Source organism: Panthera onca, chromosome E3, assembly GCF_046562875.1.
Source record: "Panthera onca isolate mPanOnc1 chromosome E3, mPanOnc1 haplotype 2, whole genome shotgun sequence".
Taxonomy (NCBI): domain Eukaryota; kingdom Metazoa; phylum Chordata; class Mammalia; order Carnivora; family Felidae; genus Panthera; species Panthera onca.
In genome coordinates, this window is record NC_138354.1 from 1,270,706 (window position 1) to 1,287,088 (window position 16,383).

At 71.7% G+C, this 16,383-nt stretch overlaps 1 protein-coding gene across 1 annotated transcript in view; it reads right to left on the reverse strand.

Moving 5' to 3' along the window:
- Positions 1-1,169: 1,169 nt before the first annotated feature.
- The window catches only part of INTS1 (integrator complex subunit 1), a 29,589-nt gene continuing 14,375 nt past the window's right edge, over positions 1,170-16,383 (reverse strand). The window contains exons 20-47 of the mRNA XM_081791648.1: positions 16,183-16,362; positions 15,948-16,097; positions 15,361-15,540; positions 15,153-15,257; positions 13,973-14,140; positions 13,776-13,887; positions 12,732-12,893; positions 11,924-12,070; positions 11,491-11,589; positions 11,120-11,244; positions 10,207-10,461; positions 9,506-9,665; positions 9,097-9,237; positions 8,698-8,863; positions 8,456-8,579; positions 7,660-7,790; positions 7,061-7,148; positions 6,757-6,983; positions 6,543-6,666; positions 5,660-5,793; positions 5,115-5,307; positions 4,357-4,484; positions 3,895-4,007; positions 3,182-3,295; positions 2,202-2,272; positions 1,817-1,908; positions 1,556-1,665; positions 1,170-1,460 (exon numbers count right to left, since the gene is read on the reverse strand). Of these exons, the coding sequence (XP_081647774.1) occupies positions 1,345-1,460; positions 1,556-1,665; positions 1,817-1,908; positions 2,202-2,272; positions 3,182-3,295; positions 3,895-4,007; positions 4,357-4,484; positions 5,115-5,307; positions 5,660-5,793; positions 6,543-6,666; positions 6,757-6,983; positions 7,061-7,148; positions 7,660-7,790; positions 8,456-8,579; positions 8,698-8,863; positions 9,097-9,237; positions 9,506-9,665; positions 10,207-10,461; positions 11,120-11,244; positions 11,491-11,589; positions 11,924-12,070; positions 12,732-12,893; positions 13,776-13,887; positions 13,973-14,140; positions 15,153-15,257; positions 15,361-15,540; positions 15,948-16,097; positions 16,183-16,362 (3,915 nt within the window). The 3' untranslated portion in view covers positions 1,170-1,344. The remainder of the gene's footprint in view (positions 1,461-1,555; positions 1,666-1,816; positions 1,909-2,201; positions 2,273-3,181; positions 3,296-3,894; positions 4,008-4,356; positions 4,485-5,114; positions 5,308-5,659; positions 5,794-6,542; positions 6,667-6,756; positions 6,984-7,060; positions 7,149-7,659; positions 7,791-8,455; positions 8,580-8,697; positions 8,864-9,096; positions 9,238-9,505; positions 9,666-10,206; positions 10,462-11,119; positions 11,245-11,490; positions 11,590-11,923; positions 12,071-12,731; positions 12,894-13,775; positions 13,888-13,972; positions 14,141-15,152; positions 15,258-15,360; positions 15,541-15,947; positions 16,098-16,182; positions 16,363-16,383) is intronic.

Genomic DNA, 16,383 nt, shown 5'->3' on the forward strand with positions numbered 1-16,383 from the left:
GAACCAGGAGGCGAGGCAGCCCAGGCGGATCAGGGGACCTGATCTCCCTCGGGGGCCTTGACCTTAGGCCCTGAGGTTGGTGAGACTGGGCAGGGAGGGGGCCCAGAGACTGCCCCCGAGAGCCTCCTCTGCCTCCTGGGGTCCCTCGCACACCCTGGTGCCGCGGTTCTGACAGGGGAGAGTCCCACCCTCCTGCGGGGGCTCCGGGTCACACGCTGTTGACCGGGCTCTCTGGTCATGAGGGTCCCAGCAGCCGGAACGCCCGTCCTCTCCGGTCGGGGTGGGGGGAGGGGTGCCGCCTCGGAGGCCGCCCTTCTGGGGTCTCAGGGCTGCACTGGGTGGGGGCTGGGATGCTAACTTCCGGGAGCTTGGGACCAGGGAGGCTGGGGGCTGGGAGCAAGGGTTCCGGGAAGGGGCTCGGGAGAAGGGGCGGGACGCCAGCCTTCTCCACACCGGGAGGGGCACTGCCGCTGTCCGCTGGGTGAAGCGAGGCCAGGCTGGGGCACAGGGGCTTCCGGGGCAAGGAGGCGACTCTCCCACTCCCCAGGGCTAGTCTCCCTCCTGGGGCGGAGGTTCGGCCTGGACGTCTGCCTCCCGCCTCCTTGATCCCAGCCCAGCAGCTTTGGGGTCAGTTTGTTAGCCACGGCGCCCCCTGGTGGCCCCAGCGGAGCACAAGCGGGCAGGGGAGCCTGCTAGGGGGTGAGGGGTGGGGAGCCGGAGCCGGTAGGGGTAAGGCGGGGCGGTATCTGTGCTGCTGAGAAGCATGAAGGGGGTGGGGCCGGCTTTATGGGGCGCTGCCCCTGCCCCTCAGCGCCCCTGGGGCCACGTTCTCGGGCAGGGCGCCCAGCCTAGCACCCACAGCTCCCCGGGGGGGGGGGGGGACACTCGCGGGTGGGGACGCTCAAGGCGGCTCGGCCGGCACCGGCTTCCAGCACTGGTGCCCTCAGCCAAGGGTCCTGGGCCTGTGGCCCCTCTGGGGAGCGAGGGGACCAGTCTCGGCCCAGGGGCTCCTACCCGACAGAAGTGCTCAGGGCCGGACAGGTGGAGCAGGACAGCAGGGAGCAGGGGCTGTGGCAGGTGGGCCAGGGGGCGGGCGGGCTCCCCCTCCCCGCCCGGCTCAACCCGCAGGCGTCTCAAGGGAAGCGAGCACCAGGCAGCCGACACTCAGGTAATTCACAACGTTTTATTTAAATCCAGCCCCTCTCCGAGGCTCGCCGGGGCGGCGGCATCCTCCTGTGCGGGGCCGTGGGCTCTGGACGCTGCCCCTGACGGGCCCGGCGCTGGCTCGGCGCCCTCCCTGACCCGGAACCACCGGGCGGCCAGCAGACGGGCCCCCGCGCGGGCTCACATCACCGCCTCCATGTGCAGGATCCTCAGGGCCTCGGAGATCTGGACGCTGGTGTCCATCTGACCGTACATGCCCACCAGGAAGGCCCGGTGCAGCAACACGGCCGCGTGCTCTGTGGGCGGCACAGGACGGACGTCAGGGTCCCGACGGGCAGCGGGCTGTGGGAAGCAGAGCGCCCGCTTCCCCGTGGGCCGGGTCGGGACTCACCCTGGCAGAGGAGGGTGTATTCTGGCAGGTTCCTGAGGGCCGTCTGCACCACCTCAAAGTCCCGGCTGCCCAGGCAGTACATGAACGTGGGCAAGAAGTCCGCCGCGATGCTGCAAAGACACGCGCTCAGACAGACGCCTCCCCCCTGCGCCCAAGACCACCCTGGAGCCCGCGGCCAGGCCCCGGAGGGGTTAACTGACCCCCGAGAGTCTGGCCCGGGACTCCCTCGGCCAGCAGGGTCAGGGCAGGCCCGGGGCTCACCTGGGGTTGTTCTGGATGGAGCGCAGGGCCAGGCCGAAGGCCAGGTGGCGACACGGCTCCTCGGCAGAGCTCATCAGCCGCTGTAGACTGGTCTGCAGGGGTGGGGGCGTGACGGGAGCTCGGACCGCCACTCCCCAGGCTCTCGGCCATCGGCCTCAGGACAGCGACAGCAGCGAGGGTCGGCAGGGGACCCTGCTCCCCAAGCCCCCACCCCCACGGCCTCGTAACACGAGGTGGGAAGCGTCGGCCGGCCGGCCATAGGTTCCCAGAGCGAGGCTGGGCTCCCCGCTCCCTGGGAGCACCTGGGGCAGGGCCAGGCTCACACCCCCGTCCCCGCGGCGGCCCGCTTCTGACAGAAGGCTGACCGGGCCCTCAGCTCCCTCACCGAGAAAAAGCCCAGAATCTCCGGTCTCCGCCGAGACATCTCATCTATGTCGCTCAGAACTTCCAACAGATCTAAGGTGGGCAGAGGGAGCACGTGAGGGCCAGGCCTCGGCTGCTGGACCCGGGCCGGGACCTCTGTGTGCCCACGCAGCCCAGAGGCAGGAGCCCCAGCCCGCACCGTCCCCCATCCCGCCTGCCGGGCAGGGGCCGAGCAAGGACACCACCAGGACCCTGGCCGGTCCCCGGTCTGGTCTCTGCACAGGTTCCAACAGAGAGAGCTGTGGTGTTCCAGACGCGGTGCAGCCTAACAGAACGCTAGCACCAGTGCCCTCTGGAACCTTCCACACCACCCTTGGTGCCTGGTGAGCTTGGGAGGCCCCCAGCGCCTCGGGGTGAAGAGCACCCGGCTCCCAGTTCCCTCAGGCCAACGACCCCACGCTGTAGGCGCCGTTGACAAGGAAGCATCCAGAAGTACCGTGCCCCCGCCACCCCCGACCCTCGTCCGGCAGAGGGAGGAGGCCATGGATCTGCACTGGGACCGCCGTCCCCACTGCCCGTCGCCGGCCGTCCCGAGACACTCCTGCTGCCAGGTGGCGGCCAGCCCCTCACACCCCGCTCTGCTCCGGTCGGCTGATGCCCAGACACACACCCGCCCCACAGCGTGCCCGGGAGCCCGAGCCGCTGCGGCCGCCCAGCCCCTCTGCTCCCCGCCGGCCCGTCAGGCCTGCCGCCCGCGGGTGCCGCTCGGCTCCGGGGTCCCCGCTCTCCACCGCGTCCGCAGCCTGTGAGGCCGCCGGCAGGGGGGCCCATCCCTGCCTCAAGCCCCTGAGGAAAGAGCCCGGCTCCCCCCTCCGGCAAGGACCCCGCGCCTCTGGATGGCCGGGTGTCCCATCAGACCCAGGGCACCACGGGGCCACGATGGGTGCCCCCTGCCCGCCACAGGGCCGCCCCGGTCTGCAGGAGCCAGGCTCCCAAACTCACCCTCCACGGCCTGGCCCCGGGAGAGCCTCTTCATGTAGGGGGCCATCTCCGCTGCGGTCAGAGGGGTGGAGAGCGACACGCTGACCAGGGGCAGGGAGCCGGCCGAGCTCTCATCTGGAAGCCGGGAAGTCGGTGCCTTCAGGCCGGAAACAGAGCCACCCGGGCCGGGAGCACCCACCCGCCTGGAGGCGAGGCCTGCCGGCGCTCATCGCCATGGCTCCGGACCCTGTGCGTAAGCGGGGCCGTCCCTACCAAGCACCCGCGGAATCCCACGGGACGGTGGAGGCTGCAGCCGCTGCCCCGGGGTGAGCACGCTGCCTGGGACACAGCGGGCACCCACTCAACGGGGGGGCAGCGAGCCCACTGGGAGCTGTCCGGGAGACGGCACTTTCCGGCCCGACCCGCCACCTGCCACACCCAGTGCGGGTTTTCTCTGCACCTGCCTGAGCGTGACCTCAAGACTAGAGTGGCGACCCGCCCCGCCGCAGCCCTGGCACCCAGCGGGCGCCCAATAAAGGCATGCACGGGCCCCACGGCAGAGGTTTCTACAAACTCCACCAAATGATTTGGCGGAATTGGGGCCAGCACGAGCGCTCAGAGCCCAGCGACGGACTCTGCCAGGGGCACGGGGCCCGCCCGCTCCCTCACAGCTGCCCCTGTACGCCCCGTAGCCCCAGCCCCTTCCCGGCAGCGCCCCTGCGGGGCCCACTCACCCTCGCCCTCCTCGTCCAGGCCCCGGTCGGCTCTGCCGTCCCTACTGGGCAGGCTCAGCCCTGCGAGGAGGGACTTGAGAGCCACCAGATCGCTGCTGTCGAAGGACAGGTCGCTGGGGAGGACACAGGTTCTCCGTGAGGAAGACGCCACAGGGGCGGGATGGGCGGGTGTGGGAGGAGGCAAGGAGCTTCCGGAAGCGGGTTCAGAACAGAAGTGGGACTCGGCCCGAGCCCTCACCCCCCACCCCCCACCCCCTCCCCACACCGGGCTCCAACCCTCAGGCAGCGTCCATTCCCGGCCACCACCCTGCCTCAGGGACCCCCCCGCGCCCTCTCCCGTCCCCCCCGCCCCGACCCGAGCACTGACTGCCCTCCCACAGCCTTCCCTCCGGCTGGGCTGGACCCTCACCTGCCGGAGCCTGTGCAGGCCGGACACACACACACACACACACACACACTCACTGCAGCGCGTCCGCGTGTTTCTGCAGGAAGGACACGGCCGCCGGGGCGTTGCAGGTCACGTACTTGTGGGTGAAGTGCACGAACTTGTGGATGAAGGGCGCCAGGTGGCGGGACGACTTTCTGTAGCTCTGCAAAGCGGAAGCTGGGTGCTCACAGCTGCGGCGCCCCCACCCTGCCCGCCACACCTGCCCTGGAGGCCTCAGGACGGACCCCCAGACGCCAGCAACGCCACCGCCTGCCGGCCGCCACGCTAAAGTCTCCAAAACGGCCTTGCCGTTCGTGAACTGCCAGCGTGGACAGGCAGACGGCTAGCTGGAGCGTGAAAGCAGATGGACGACAGACCCCAGCAAGGCAGCAAGGCCGCAGAGAGGGCTGTGCTGAGCCCCGGCTGCAGAACACGAGCTGTGTCCCCAGGCGCACGAGAAGCAGGGAGCTGGTGCCCAGGGTGGGGGGCAGAAACCACCGGGTAGGGGGCCTGGCCCTGCCCTTGCTGCGGTGGTGCGGGCCAGCCCTGCCCTCCCACAGGCCCCAGGAAGCCCTCACCCGACAGCCTCAGGCGGAAGGGGACGGAGGCAGGTCAGGCCTGGCCAGGTTGTGAGGGCAGAAGCGGGCGGAGGGTGGTGGGAGCCGTGGGGGTGCCAGTGGGCAGAGGAGGAACAAGGGCACACGGGCCTGGCCCGGGGGAGCCCCACCGCCCCGGGGGGAGCCCCACCGCCCGGCGGTGAGAGGCAGGGGGCCCAAGCTGGCGGCAGACCCACCAGAAGCAGGCGGACGAAGGAGCGCAGACAGTCCCACAGCGCCCCCTGGTGCTCGCTCTGGAACACCTGCGGCTGCAGCAGCTCCAGGACCCCCAGCACGTGCAGGAAGAAGGTCAGGTGGTTCTGCTGCCGGAACTCCTGGAAGTTGAGGTGGGTGCGGCCGTGCAGGAGCGCGGCGATCATGGGCAGGTGCCTGGGGGCGACGAAGGGTGCTCGTGGGTGGCCGCTCGACCCCACAGGAAACCCGCCCGTCCTAACAAGCTCCGGGGCACGCCCTGAGGGGCCGAACTGGCCACCCTGACCGTCCCACTGGGTTCTAGGTCTACGAGGTGCCGTGTGTCCCGACCCGGCCTCCGGGGCTGTGCCCAGGCCCTCCCAACTCAGACTCCGCTCAGTCAGGAAGAAGCCAACGGCCGCCACTGGGCCACGAGGCCCGGCAGCTTCCAGATGCAGAGCCCGCTCTTAAACCACCCGAGCGCAGGCAGGACGCGAGGAGCCACCAGACGCCCTGCCGGGGCCCCCAGAGCGCAGCGGGGCGCCCGTACCTGAGCAGCAGGATGGGGTGGGCCACGGCCAGCTTCCGGCAGGCCATGTTAGCGTCGGCCACCCTGTTCTCTGACGACCTTGAGTCGCTGGTGTCTGCCAGGAGGGTGATGACGCGGTGGATGAGGCCGTCCAGCTGAGGGGATGGCGGGGTGAGGGCCAGGGGCCACCCGCAGAAGGCCCACACCCGGCCCCGGCCATGCAGCGGACCCGGGAAAGCTGTCCCCCTGTGCTTTCTGGGGCCACGTCAAACAGGCCGGAGCCAAAGCTTCCAGACAGCCTCGCACACGGAATTCAGTCACCCTCCACGTAAGACAGACACCCTCGGCTAAACGCCAAAGTGGTACGTTGAGATAAAAAAGCAACACGGTGCGTAAAACACGATCTCAACTCTGCAAAGCGACACGTACGAAAAAGCGAACGCAACAGGGTTAGAAAGAACCAATTTCCCTACGTTGTGCTGAAAACAGGGAAGGTGACAGATCCCACCACGGAGGCAGGGGCGGGAGGCCTCCCGGATGCCTGGGCCCCGGCCCCGTATCTGCCCAAGGCAGCGGAGGCAAGCACCGCACACGGGCCGTGCCGCGTGACGGTCCCCGGGCCCACGGTGGGCGGGGGGCATGAGCGGGCGGGTCCGGCCACGCGGCGGACGACCCCACGGCCAAGGAAGGAGCGAGCCATCCGCGCACGCCAAGCACACCCGCTTTTCGGGACCACGCGGAGTGCGAGGTGGCCCACGAGCAGCGTGCGTCGCCGCTCCACGGACAGAGGCTCCGGGGAGGGTCTCCGGGGGCCCGAAGGAGCGTCCCGCTCGAGGCAGGCTTTCAGCACTCACCGCCGCCGGGGCTCGCCCCCGCCCCCCGCCCCCGCCCCCGCCCCGCTCACCTTGCAGGTGCTGCTGCCCGTGGCGCCTCCACTGTGCAGCAGGGCCTCGGGCACGGGCGCCCGCAGCTCTGGCCACTGCAGGTACAGCTGCACCAGCAGGTCCCGGCAGCGCCTGCCCGGCACGCTGTAAGAGACCGAGGCGCGGCTGCTGGGCGCACGGGGCTCCGCGGGCGGCAGCCTCGGGTGCCGCGGCCGGGGAGGGGGGCCCGCTCACCTGTCGCCCCACTGCTGGATGCAGCCGGTCAGGTGCGCCGTCACCGTCCTGATGCTCGCGTCGTCCCCGCGACAGCAGCGGAGCAACAGGGGCAGCCGGGCCTGGAGCAGACTGCAGGCGGCGGCGTCCCCGTCCTGGCTTCTGGCCTCCGCCTCCGCCAGGATCAGCTCCGCCAGGCCGACGAGTTCCGGCGCCCGGACCCGCAGCGCCAGCTCCTCCCGCCGCTTCTGCAACCGGCGACCGCCCGTCAGCGCCAGGCCGGAGCGGAGGCGCTGGCGCGGGCCTCGCCCCACCCGACACCTGCCTGAGGGGTGCGCTGGTCCCTTCCCTGCCAGATCCGCGGCACGTGGATGCAGGCCCACAGGAAGTCCAGCGACGCCGAAGGGTCGAACCTGCAAGGGCGCAGCAGCTCTGGCTCGGTTTCCAGGCGCAGAACGCAAACCACCGTCGCGACAAGAGAACGAAGGGCAGGACGTGACCGGCGGTGGAAGCTGTGCACCACGGACGTCTCTCCCGACGAGCCCTCTAGGTAAGGGCCACCCCGCCTCAGCTGACCTCCCCGCATCTCACACCAGCGGAACCAACGGCCCTGCCCACCCCCGGCACCTGGAACCCCTGCACGTGGCGTGGACGGACACCCTCCGAGGAGAGGACGTTCTGTCTGTTGGCCGTCTGCCCTGCTGGACGCCCAGGGCAGGGAAACTTGGACGGCGGGGGGAGGGTGTCTGTATCCCGAGGGTGGTGAGACCCACCGCAGGGCCCCCTTCCGGGTAAGAGCCCCAGGCACCCAAAGAAGCCAGGCGGGGCGGGGAGCACGGGATCAGACGTCCAGAGGCCCCTCAATGCCGCCCCCACGCTGCCTGGCCCTCAGGGGAGGGTGTGGGGGGGGGGGGGCACGCACACCTCTGCTCCCGGTTCTTGCCCAGCAGGATACGGATACACTGGTGCAACGTGGACCAGCTGGACTGGTGGGTGAGGAGGGCGAGCAGGTAGGGTCGGAAAGACGGCACCTGGGGGCCCGGATGACCTTTGCCCTGCGGAGGAAGGACACCTGGGCTGACCGGCCAGGCGTCCTCTGCCGAGTAGGGTCAGCAGACGACGCCCCACTCGAGCCGCCGGGAAGCAGAGGGAGGAGGCCGTTCCCAGCGAGACCCGGAGCCCCCGCCTGGGAGGCAGTCCCGGCCACGTGGGGTCCGGCCGGAGTCGCCACAGCCAGAACACGTGCTGGCCCGGACCAGCTTCCTGGGGACGGTGAGCGCGAACGGGAACGACAAAGCCCAAATCCCCATCTCCTGCTCCAGAACCTCGGAAGCTGGTCCAGAGACCGCCACGGGCCGCAGGAGCACCTCGGGAGGCTCGGGGACGGAGGAGGGTGTGATCACCGCTGAGACTCCCCGCCCCCGCCCCGCAAGGCCCCACAGCCTCCTTGGGGACCCATCCCGGGCGGGAGGCCGGGCTCCGCCCTCCACGAGGCTCGCCAGCGGTGCCTCCCGTCCCTGCACGAGCCCCTGGGCCACGCGCTGCCGGTCCCACTCTGGCCCGCCCGCCCCAGCAACCCGGCCTGACCGCCGCAGTCACTGCTCACGGGGGACGGGGCACCCCCCGACCCCTGGCCGACGAGGGTCAGGCCTGGGCTTCCGCCGGGACCGAGGGAAAGCCGGTCCGTGCGGGGGCCGGCCCGGGTCCGTGCGCAGCCCACCTTGCTCCGGGAGAACAGCAGCCTCTGCTGTAGGTCGGGACAACTGCTGATCACCTCAGGGTCCAGCAGCTCCAGCCAGTCGACCAGGAGCCCGGAGCAGGGTCCCAGCTGCACGGTCTCCGGGCTGAAGGGAATGCGGGGCCGGGTCAGAGACGGCTGGCCTGGGGCGGGGGTGGGGGGAGGTGGGGGGAGGTGGGGGGTGGCGCGGGCAGGCCACAGCCCTCCCAGCGCCCCCAGCCCACCTGCAGCTGTCGGCCTCGGGCTCCCCCGGGGCCGGGGGCTCCTTCTCCTGCAGCAGCAGGGAGCTGAGCACGGCCACGGGCCTCCAGGTCGGGGACGCGGTGGCAAAGAGGGCGGCCAGCAGCTCCTCCAGGTGGGGCGACCCCGCCTCAATCAGGCCCCGGAGGACTGCGGGGAAAAAGAGCGTGTTCCGCGTCACTCCAGCTCCGGGGACGGGCACCGGCGGGCCCCGGGGCCACCTGACTCTGGGACAGACAGGCCAGGGCTATTCGGCCAGGGGAGGAGCCTTCCGGCAGACCGCCGTTCCTGGCCACAGGCCCCATTTGGGGGGCACCTAGGAGAGGGACCTCTGGGCTCGGCAGCCAGGCTGGGGGTCCTCATGGCGCCCGGCCCCGAGTTACCTTTGCCGACAAGCTCGGGCTCCACACCATACTTCTCCCCCGACCTGAGGGTGGCGACCACGGCCCGGACAGTAGAATTGACCACCTCCGAGTCCCCGCGGAACGCCAAGGCCTCGGCGAGGCGCAGGAGCCCGCTCCGTGCTGCAGGGAAGCGCGCGTGTGACCCGGGGTCTGGCCCGGGCCCCCGTCCCCGCTCCCCAGCCTGCCTGCCTCCCCGGCTCCCCCCCCCCTCTCCACTTCCCGCTAAGGCTCCCGCTTTGTTCCCCACAGCCCCAGTCTTCCAATCCCCGGGCCACGTCCACCCTGACGCCCACGCAGGGCCCACACAGCCCAACGGCTGACACCCCCAAACGGACTGGGCCCTCCCCACTGCCCCCCGGGGGAGGGGCAGCAAGCCCGAGGCCCTCACCATCGCTGATCCTGCGGCGGGCCGAGTACTGGGCGGCGAACAGCTTGAGCTGGGCCTGCAGGGGTCCGCCCTCCCCGGCGGGGCCGTCCAGCCACTGCAGCATCTGCACGAGCACTTTGAGGAAGAGCGACGAGAAGCCGGTGTCCTGTGGCACACGGCGCTGTGGGGGGGGGGGGGACCCGCAGCTCAGAGGCGGGACCTCCGACCCTTCCAAACCGCACAGCCGGCGAGCCATTCTCCCGTCTGCAACCGGCCCGGCTGCGGCTCGGGGAGGAAGAGGAAACGCCCCACGGGCGCACACACGAGTGACAGCACGCGCGGACGCGGGCAGATGAGCGAGTTCGGCAGGGTCACCGAGTCGGGGTGACAGACGCGGACCGGTAACCCCCCCCCCCGCCCCCGGCTTACTGGGGCGCCTCCCCGAACAGACGCGGGGCTCTACGCCCGGCTCTGCAGCCACCAGCTCCCTCCCTGCCCTGGGAAGCCGAGGACGAAGGCCCGCACAGGGACAGCGTGAGGGCAGCCGGTGGGCGAGGCCAGGGACAGCGTGAGGGCAGCCGGTGGGCGAGGCCGGGGCCAGCTCTGCGGAAGGCCCGGGACTCAGGGTGGACTCAAGGCCGAGGCCCCGGGCCCCGGAACACGTGCAGCAACCCTCCCGCGTGACTCCCCGTGGGCCAGGCCTCTGCCGCACACGCGCCCACCTGGTACTGGGAGATCTGGCGCAGCAGAGGGCAGGCGAGGAAGTGGTTCCGGTGCATGGACATCACCAGGGCCCCGCCGTGCGGGGAGCCGAGCAGGGTGGCGACGGCCTGCAGGAGGCGCACCGTGACGCCGGACAGCTCGGGGCTCCCCTGGCGGAGTTGCGCCAGCTCCTGGCCCAGGGCCTGCTGCAGCGCGAGGGCGACGGGGCGGGCGCTGGAGCTCTGCCACCGCGGGCCCGGGCTCAGCGGGAAGATCTGGACAGAGGGAAGGGGGGAGCGTCAGGGCAGGCCGGTGGGGGAGAGCGGAAGCAGCCGGCTCGAGAGAGAGAGAGAGCGCGTGTGCCTGCGCGCGCAGGAAGACGCGAGCCTTCCGCAGGAACGTCGCCATGCGGGGAGGCGAGAACACGGCACGGAGGCCCCGGGCTTGCGGGGCTCGCCGTGCACACACGTGTCCGCAACGGGGAAAGCCCTGGGGGCAGGAAGCACGACGGCGGCGGCGGCCAGGGAGCGAGCGCTCCCAGGACCGTTCTGAGCGCAGACGACGGTGCGCGGCCCTGGAGAGGCGTCCGCTCCGGCGGGCGAAATTGCACAGCACGAGCGATGCCCACGCGCAGCACGGCAAGGCGGCCCTCAGAGCTCGGACCCCCGGAGCCAGTCTCAAGTGGAACACGCCAGACAACCCGCCTGAGGTAGGTTTTCCAGCTCCGTTCCGGCCGGGAAGCCAAGCGGCTGGGCTAGGGTCGTCTAGCGCCGGGGAGGGAGGCGCGGTTCTGACCCGGGGGGCTGGCTCCGGGGAGCCCTCCCCATCTGGGTGTGGGCTCTGGGGTAGCGGCCCTCTCTCCGGGCGGGAGGAAGGACTGGGCAGCCCGGGGCGCCCCGCTTCTGGAGAGACCGTCCCAGGCGGTGGCGGTACCTGCAGGACTGTGCTGGCCAAGTCGTCCTCGGGGCCGAGCACCTGCACCTGGGTCACAGCCCGGGTCCGCCCCTGGCCCGAAGGCTGCTCCGGGCTGCTTTTGGGTTTCGGTGCCTCGGCGCTGTCTGCACGGAAAGGGGAAGAGGCTTCAGCGGATGACTCTTCCCAGCTGGCGTCCAGCGTGGGCCCGGCACCCGAGAGCGGGCCCTGTGGAGGGGCCCTCGCCCCCCACATCCCCTGCGCCCCCCGCCTCACTCAGGCCTGCGGAGGCCCGGGAGGAGCAGGGCCTTCAGGCGGGATGTCGGATACCCGCCCGGGACGAGCCTGCCCCGGGTCCGCGTGCTGGGGTGTGGGTCGGGGTCGGGCAGTACCTCGTCGGGGAGGCAGGGAGGCCGTGAGCAGGGAATGGAAGGTCTGGCCTCCGGACGCTCCTCTCTCGTGCTGAACCTCCACCAGGTGAGCCATGTAATCTGGGAGCCAGCAGCCAGGTTACGTCCCCGCGCCCGCGGGAGCAAGCGCCTCCCCCCGCCCAACGCCCCAGCTTCCCGAGGCCCGAGCTTCCCAGAGCTGAGCCGCGGGACGTTTCACGAAGGGCCTGCTGGGGCCGAGTGCACCCCGCAGCGTCTCCCGCCTCCAACCCCGGAAGGCGCTGTCACCCGGGCCGTGCTGGGACAGGGCGGCTGGGCTCCAGGCCGGACCTCCTGCCGGGAGTACCGCCCCGCCCCGGAGCCGCCCCCTAATGCTCGGTCGGCCGGGGTGTGTCGCACACGGTGGTGGTGGGGGGGGGGGGTCCCTGGCTCTCACTCTTGTCCATGATGTTCTGCTCTAGCGTCTGGGGGTCGTGGGCCACCGCCTGGTCCAGGTACTGGAGCAGCTTGCTCATGCTGGACACAGGGATGCCGAAGGACTGCACGAACAGCAGCAGCTGCTGGGGCTCCAGGTCCTGCAAGGCTGAGAGGGACGCTCGCTCGGTGCCCCTCCTGCTCGGCACCCCGGCCCGCGGGGTCTTTCCTGAAGCCCCAGCCTCTCCCCACGAGGAGGCTCACCAACGGCTTCCGCAGCTCGCCACCCGGGGCACTGTGCCGGCCCTGCGCCCCCTCCCCTCACCCCTGAGCCCTCTACAACCATCCCTGGCTCCCTGCGGCCCCTTACAGCGTGTCCTTCCCTGCGCGTCACAGACTCGCCCCGCTACGCACTGAACCGCCTCCCAGGCTGTCCTCCACCTGCCCGGCGCTCCCTGCCAGACGCCGCGCTGGCCTCGTCTGTGGCCTCGTCTGGGAACAGCCTCCAGCAGGCCGCCCAGCGCCGAGGACCCGGCCCTTCCCGCTCCCCTCGAAACCCCCGGGCCGCTTTCCCTCTGTCCTCTGGCACCGCCTGCTTCCAGAGAGGCCTTGGCCTCCCCGCCCGACTGTGAGGGGCTGGCGGCCAGGGGCAGCGTGGCGCCCGCCCCAAAGCCCAGCACAGCTCCAGCCACACCAGGAGCCCCGTGGGCACCCGCTGAGTGACGAACGCCCCGAGCCTCGGAGGCCAAGGCCTTCTCCCCGGCGTGCCACAGCGGGGGGGCCGGGCCACCCCGGCGACAGACCCCCGGGCCCGGCCGGCCCGCCCGTACCCGCGTCCACCAGGCGAGGAACCTCGGAGCGGATCATGCGCAGCTTGAGCCAGTCGGGCAGCAGCAGCGCCTCCTCCGACGTGTCCACCAGGAAGGCCGTGGGCAGAGGCTGCTTCTCCGGGAACCAGATGTCCAGCAGCGCCTGGAACTCGCCGTCCCCGGCTTCGGGAGAGACGACGTGGCGAGCAGCGTGACGGTTCGGCAGGGCCACCCCGAGCTCCGCGGTGAGACCCCTCCCCCCGCCCCCCGCCAGGGCAGGAGGCCAGGGCCGGAAGAGCCCCAAGTGGGAACGGAGGCTGCGGAGGGACGGGAGGGGCGGCCTGCGCGCCGTGCCCGCCCCTCCTTGGTCTAACCCCACGATCTCCGCGACCCCGTTCCAGCTGAGGGCGCGGGCTGTACCACGAGGCCGGCCGGTCTGCCGCAGGGGGCTGTGTGAGACTCGGCCGGCGCTGTCCCTGGGCTCCCGCCCCCCTCCCGCCCCCAGGCCCCGCAGACGCCCCTGGGCTGACACAGGGCCAGCCTCCCTTCCCTGCCCAAGGCTCACACACTCCTGCCCTCCTGACAGGGGCCGCCTTCCCAGCAGAGCCCACACGGCACTGACCCCAGCAAGGGGCCCCGTCCCCGCCCTCCACGCCCACACGCGATGACGCGCCAGAACAGTCCGCGGAAGCTGGCCGGAACCGCGGGCTTCCCTGGCTGGGCCGCGAAGGCCTGGACACACAGACGGGCATCACGTCCTGATGACGCAAGGCCACGGGCCGGGGTGGCGAGGACGCGCCAGGGATCCGGGCTTCTTAATCCGAGGGGCTCGACGGCTCAGGAGACCTCCCGCCACGCGGGGGCTCCGGAGCGCTCTCCCCGAAACTCTGGGTCAGCGAGACGGTCCCGTCTTCTTCACCCTGCGGGGACCCCCGCCCAGAGCCCCCGGCGGGGGCAGCGGTGTTCCCCCCCACCTCTGCGCGACCCTGCCCGGCGGGGCTGGGGCTCAGGGGCACGAGGAGCAAGGCAGGGAGGCCGGGAGCCGCCCCCCCGCAGGCCACTCACCGCGGGGCGGCCCCAGCGTCAGGAGTATGACCATGGCGTGGACCACCAGGATGTGCATCGTGGCCGTCTCCCCGCCGGTCCAGCGCAGGAAGACCTGGTCCTGTGACTCCGACTGCAGGAGAGGAGGCGGCTGGCTGGGCGGTGGGGGGCCGCGGGGGGGGGTGGGGGGGGCCCGGGGAGGGGGCCGCCAGCCTTACCCAGCTGTACACCTCCTCCCCCTCCTTGCTCTTGCGCATGCGCCGCACGTAGCGGGAGAAGATGGAGAGCAGGGCCGCCAGCACGGCGTCCGACTCGGCGCTGCAGGAGCGCTTGGAGAACAGGTGGGACATGATGGTGGAGCGTTCCACGACCAGCCGCGCCACATCCTGGGGGCGGGGAGCACGGCCGTCAGAGGGCCTCGCGGGCCGGCCCCGCCGTCTCTCGTCGCCGCCACGCCAGCCCACCGCGAGGCCGCATCGCGCGAGCCCACGCAGCCTCGTGCCGGCCGGGGCCGGGGCCGGGGTCGCCGGGACCAGCAGAGGGAGGGGCCCGCGTGCACACACAGGGACGAAACCACCAGGCAGGGCCGGGAACGGCAGGGCGGGACGGAAGCGAGGCAGACGCCCACCGGCCCGGACGGCGACCCAGACGTCACGGACGTCACCACCCGCCGTGCTCCTGCTCCGAGCAGGGTGGGGGGGGGGGGGGGGCGGGGAGGGAAAGAGGGGGAAACGCTGACACCAGCCCTGGGCGGGAGCGTGAACTTCCTGCAGCACACAGGCCACGAGCGGTCCCCAGGCTGGCCCCTCGACGACGAACCCACACGTGGGGAGAACCCCGCCTCCAGGGACCCCTAGCTGCCCGCCCGTGCCCTTGCTCCCTGCACCCATTCATCCCACAGAGCACCGGGCCCACGGGAGCCGCCCGAGGTCGGAGCCAGAGTGGGCGGACAGGACAGCAAGGTCAGAAGAAGGCCCTCCAGAAAGGGCAGGGGAGGAGGAAACGCCAGTACCCTGGGCCACCACCCTCCCTGCAGGGAAGAAGAACACAGAAGAACACAGACGGGCTGGCCCGGCACCCCGTCCTCCCTCCCTGAGCGAGTGCTCCCTGGGGGGTGGTTGGGGGGGGGGGTGGGTGGGCAGGCAAACCCCATCTGCACGGCCCGGGCATCAGCGGCCTGGGGACAAAGGGACACGGCCAGGCCTCGATGAGCACCACGGCCGCTCTGGCCGCAAACACACCTGAACCCTCACACCCTTGACACCTGCTCTGGGCAGAAGAGCCCTGGGAAGCAGGCTGGGCTCCTGCAGCGGCCCCCACCCCCCACCCCGGCCCGGGTGGCTGTGCCGCCCCCCGCCCCGCGACCTCCAGGTGCAGGGCCCCGTCCCACCCCCTCACCAGGGCCAGGTCGCTGTGCTGGCCCTGCTCCTCCACAGGCGTGTGTTGGGACAGGTAGACCAGGTAGGCGCTGATGGTCTGCGGGTCGGTCTCCATGTGGATGGCCTGGGGGAGGGGTGGTCGCGTGAGCTCGTTCGCGGGGCAGCACCCGTTCCCGCTCGTGCCACTGCCGCCCCTCAGCCGCCCGGCAGCGTCCCGGCACCCGTACCTGCTGAAGCGCCAGGGCGGTGGAGGTCCGGACGCTGTCGAACAGGGGCAGCCGGGGCAGGTCCCGGAGCAGCCACTGGTAGCCCTGCAGCGTCTCTGTGTCCCCCGAGTCCTCCTCCATCGGGGGCTCCTTCTCCTCCCCGTCCCGCAGACTGCCCTCCGACAGCACCAGGGACAAGCCCTGCGAACAGACGCGTGTGTGGGCCGGACACGCTCCCTCAAAGCCCCCGGGGGCGGGACTGGCCTGGCTGGCAAAGACACCGCGTCCCGTCAGAGACGCCCGAACCGACGAGAAGGCCGCAGCTGGAGCCGCATCTCTGGAAAGTCGTGCGACACCTCGCAAGAGGCGGCGAGACCGCTACTCCGTCACTAAGTCTCTCCCGGGAGCTCACGTCGGCGCCCGGGGAGGGATCACGGGCCAGCGGGACACAGGGTCTGCCTCTCCCGACCTCACCACCGCCACCCTTTCGACGCGAAACCGGCTAAGCCGCAGCCTAGGCGAGTGAGACGCCGGCCGGCCGGGGCGCCAGGGACAAAGCCGCGCCAGGGAGCAGGGGCGGAGCAGACCGGCCCCCCCCCGTGCCGCACCTTCATGGCCAGCACCCTGGAGGCCACCTGGGGAGAGCCGAGGCGCCGCAGGAAGTAGTCCAGCACCTCGCACGTGGTCTGCTCGTCGGCCTTGGGGCCCAGGAGTAGGTCCTGCAGGCGGCCCAGCAGCTGCCGCTGCTTCTGCTGCCTCTGCGGGGGCGAGGGGGGCCGTTCAGGGGCCCGCGCGGCCGTGCGCGGGGCCGCGGTGGGCCTGGGGGCGCTCGGGGGCACCGACCTGACGCTTCCTGGCCTTCTGCTCCTTGCTCTCGCCCTCCTCCTCCTCCTCCCCGGACGTGGCGTCGTCGGCAGCGTCGTGCAGCAGGAACTCACACAGGCACTGCACCGGCAGCACGTCCAGGGAGCCCTCGCTCGACTGCACCAGGTCGGCCAGCCAGGGCATGGACTGCGACGAGGCCTGGCCGGGGCCACGGACACA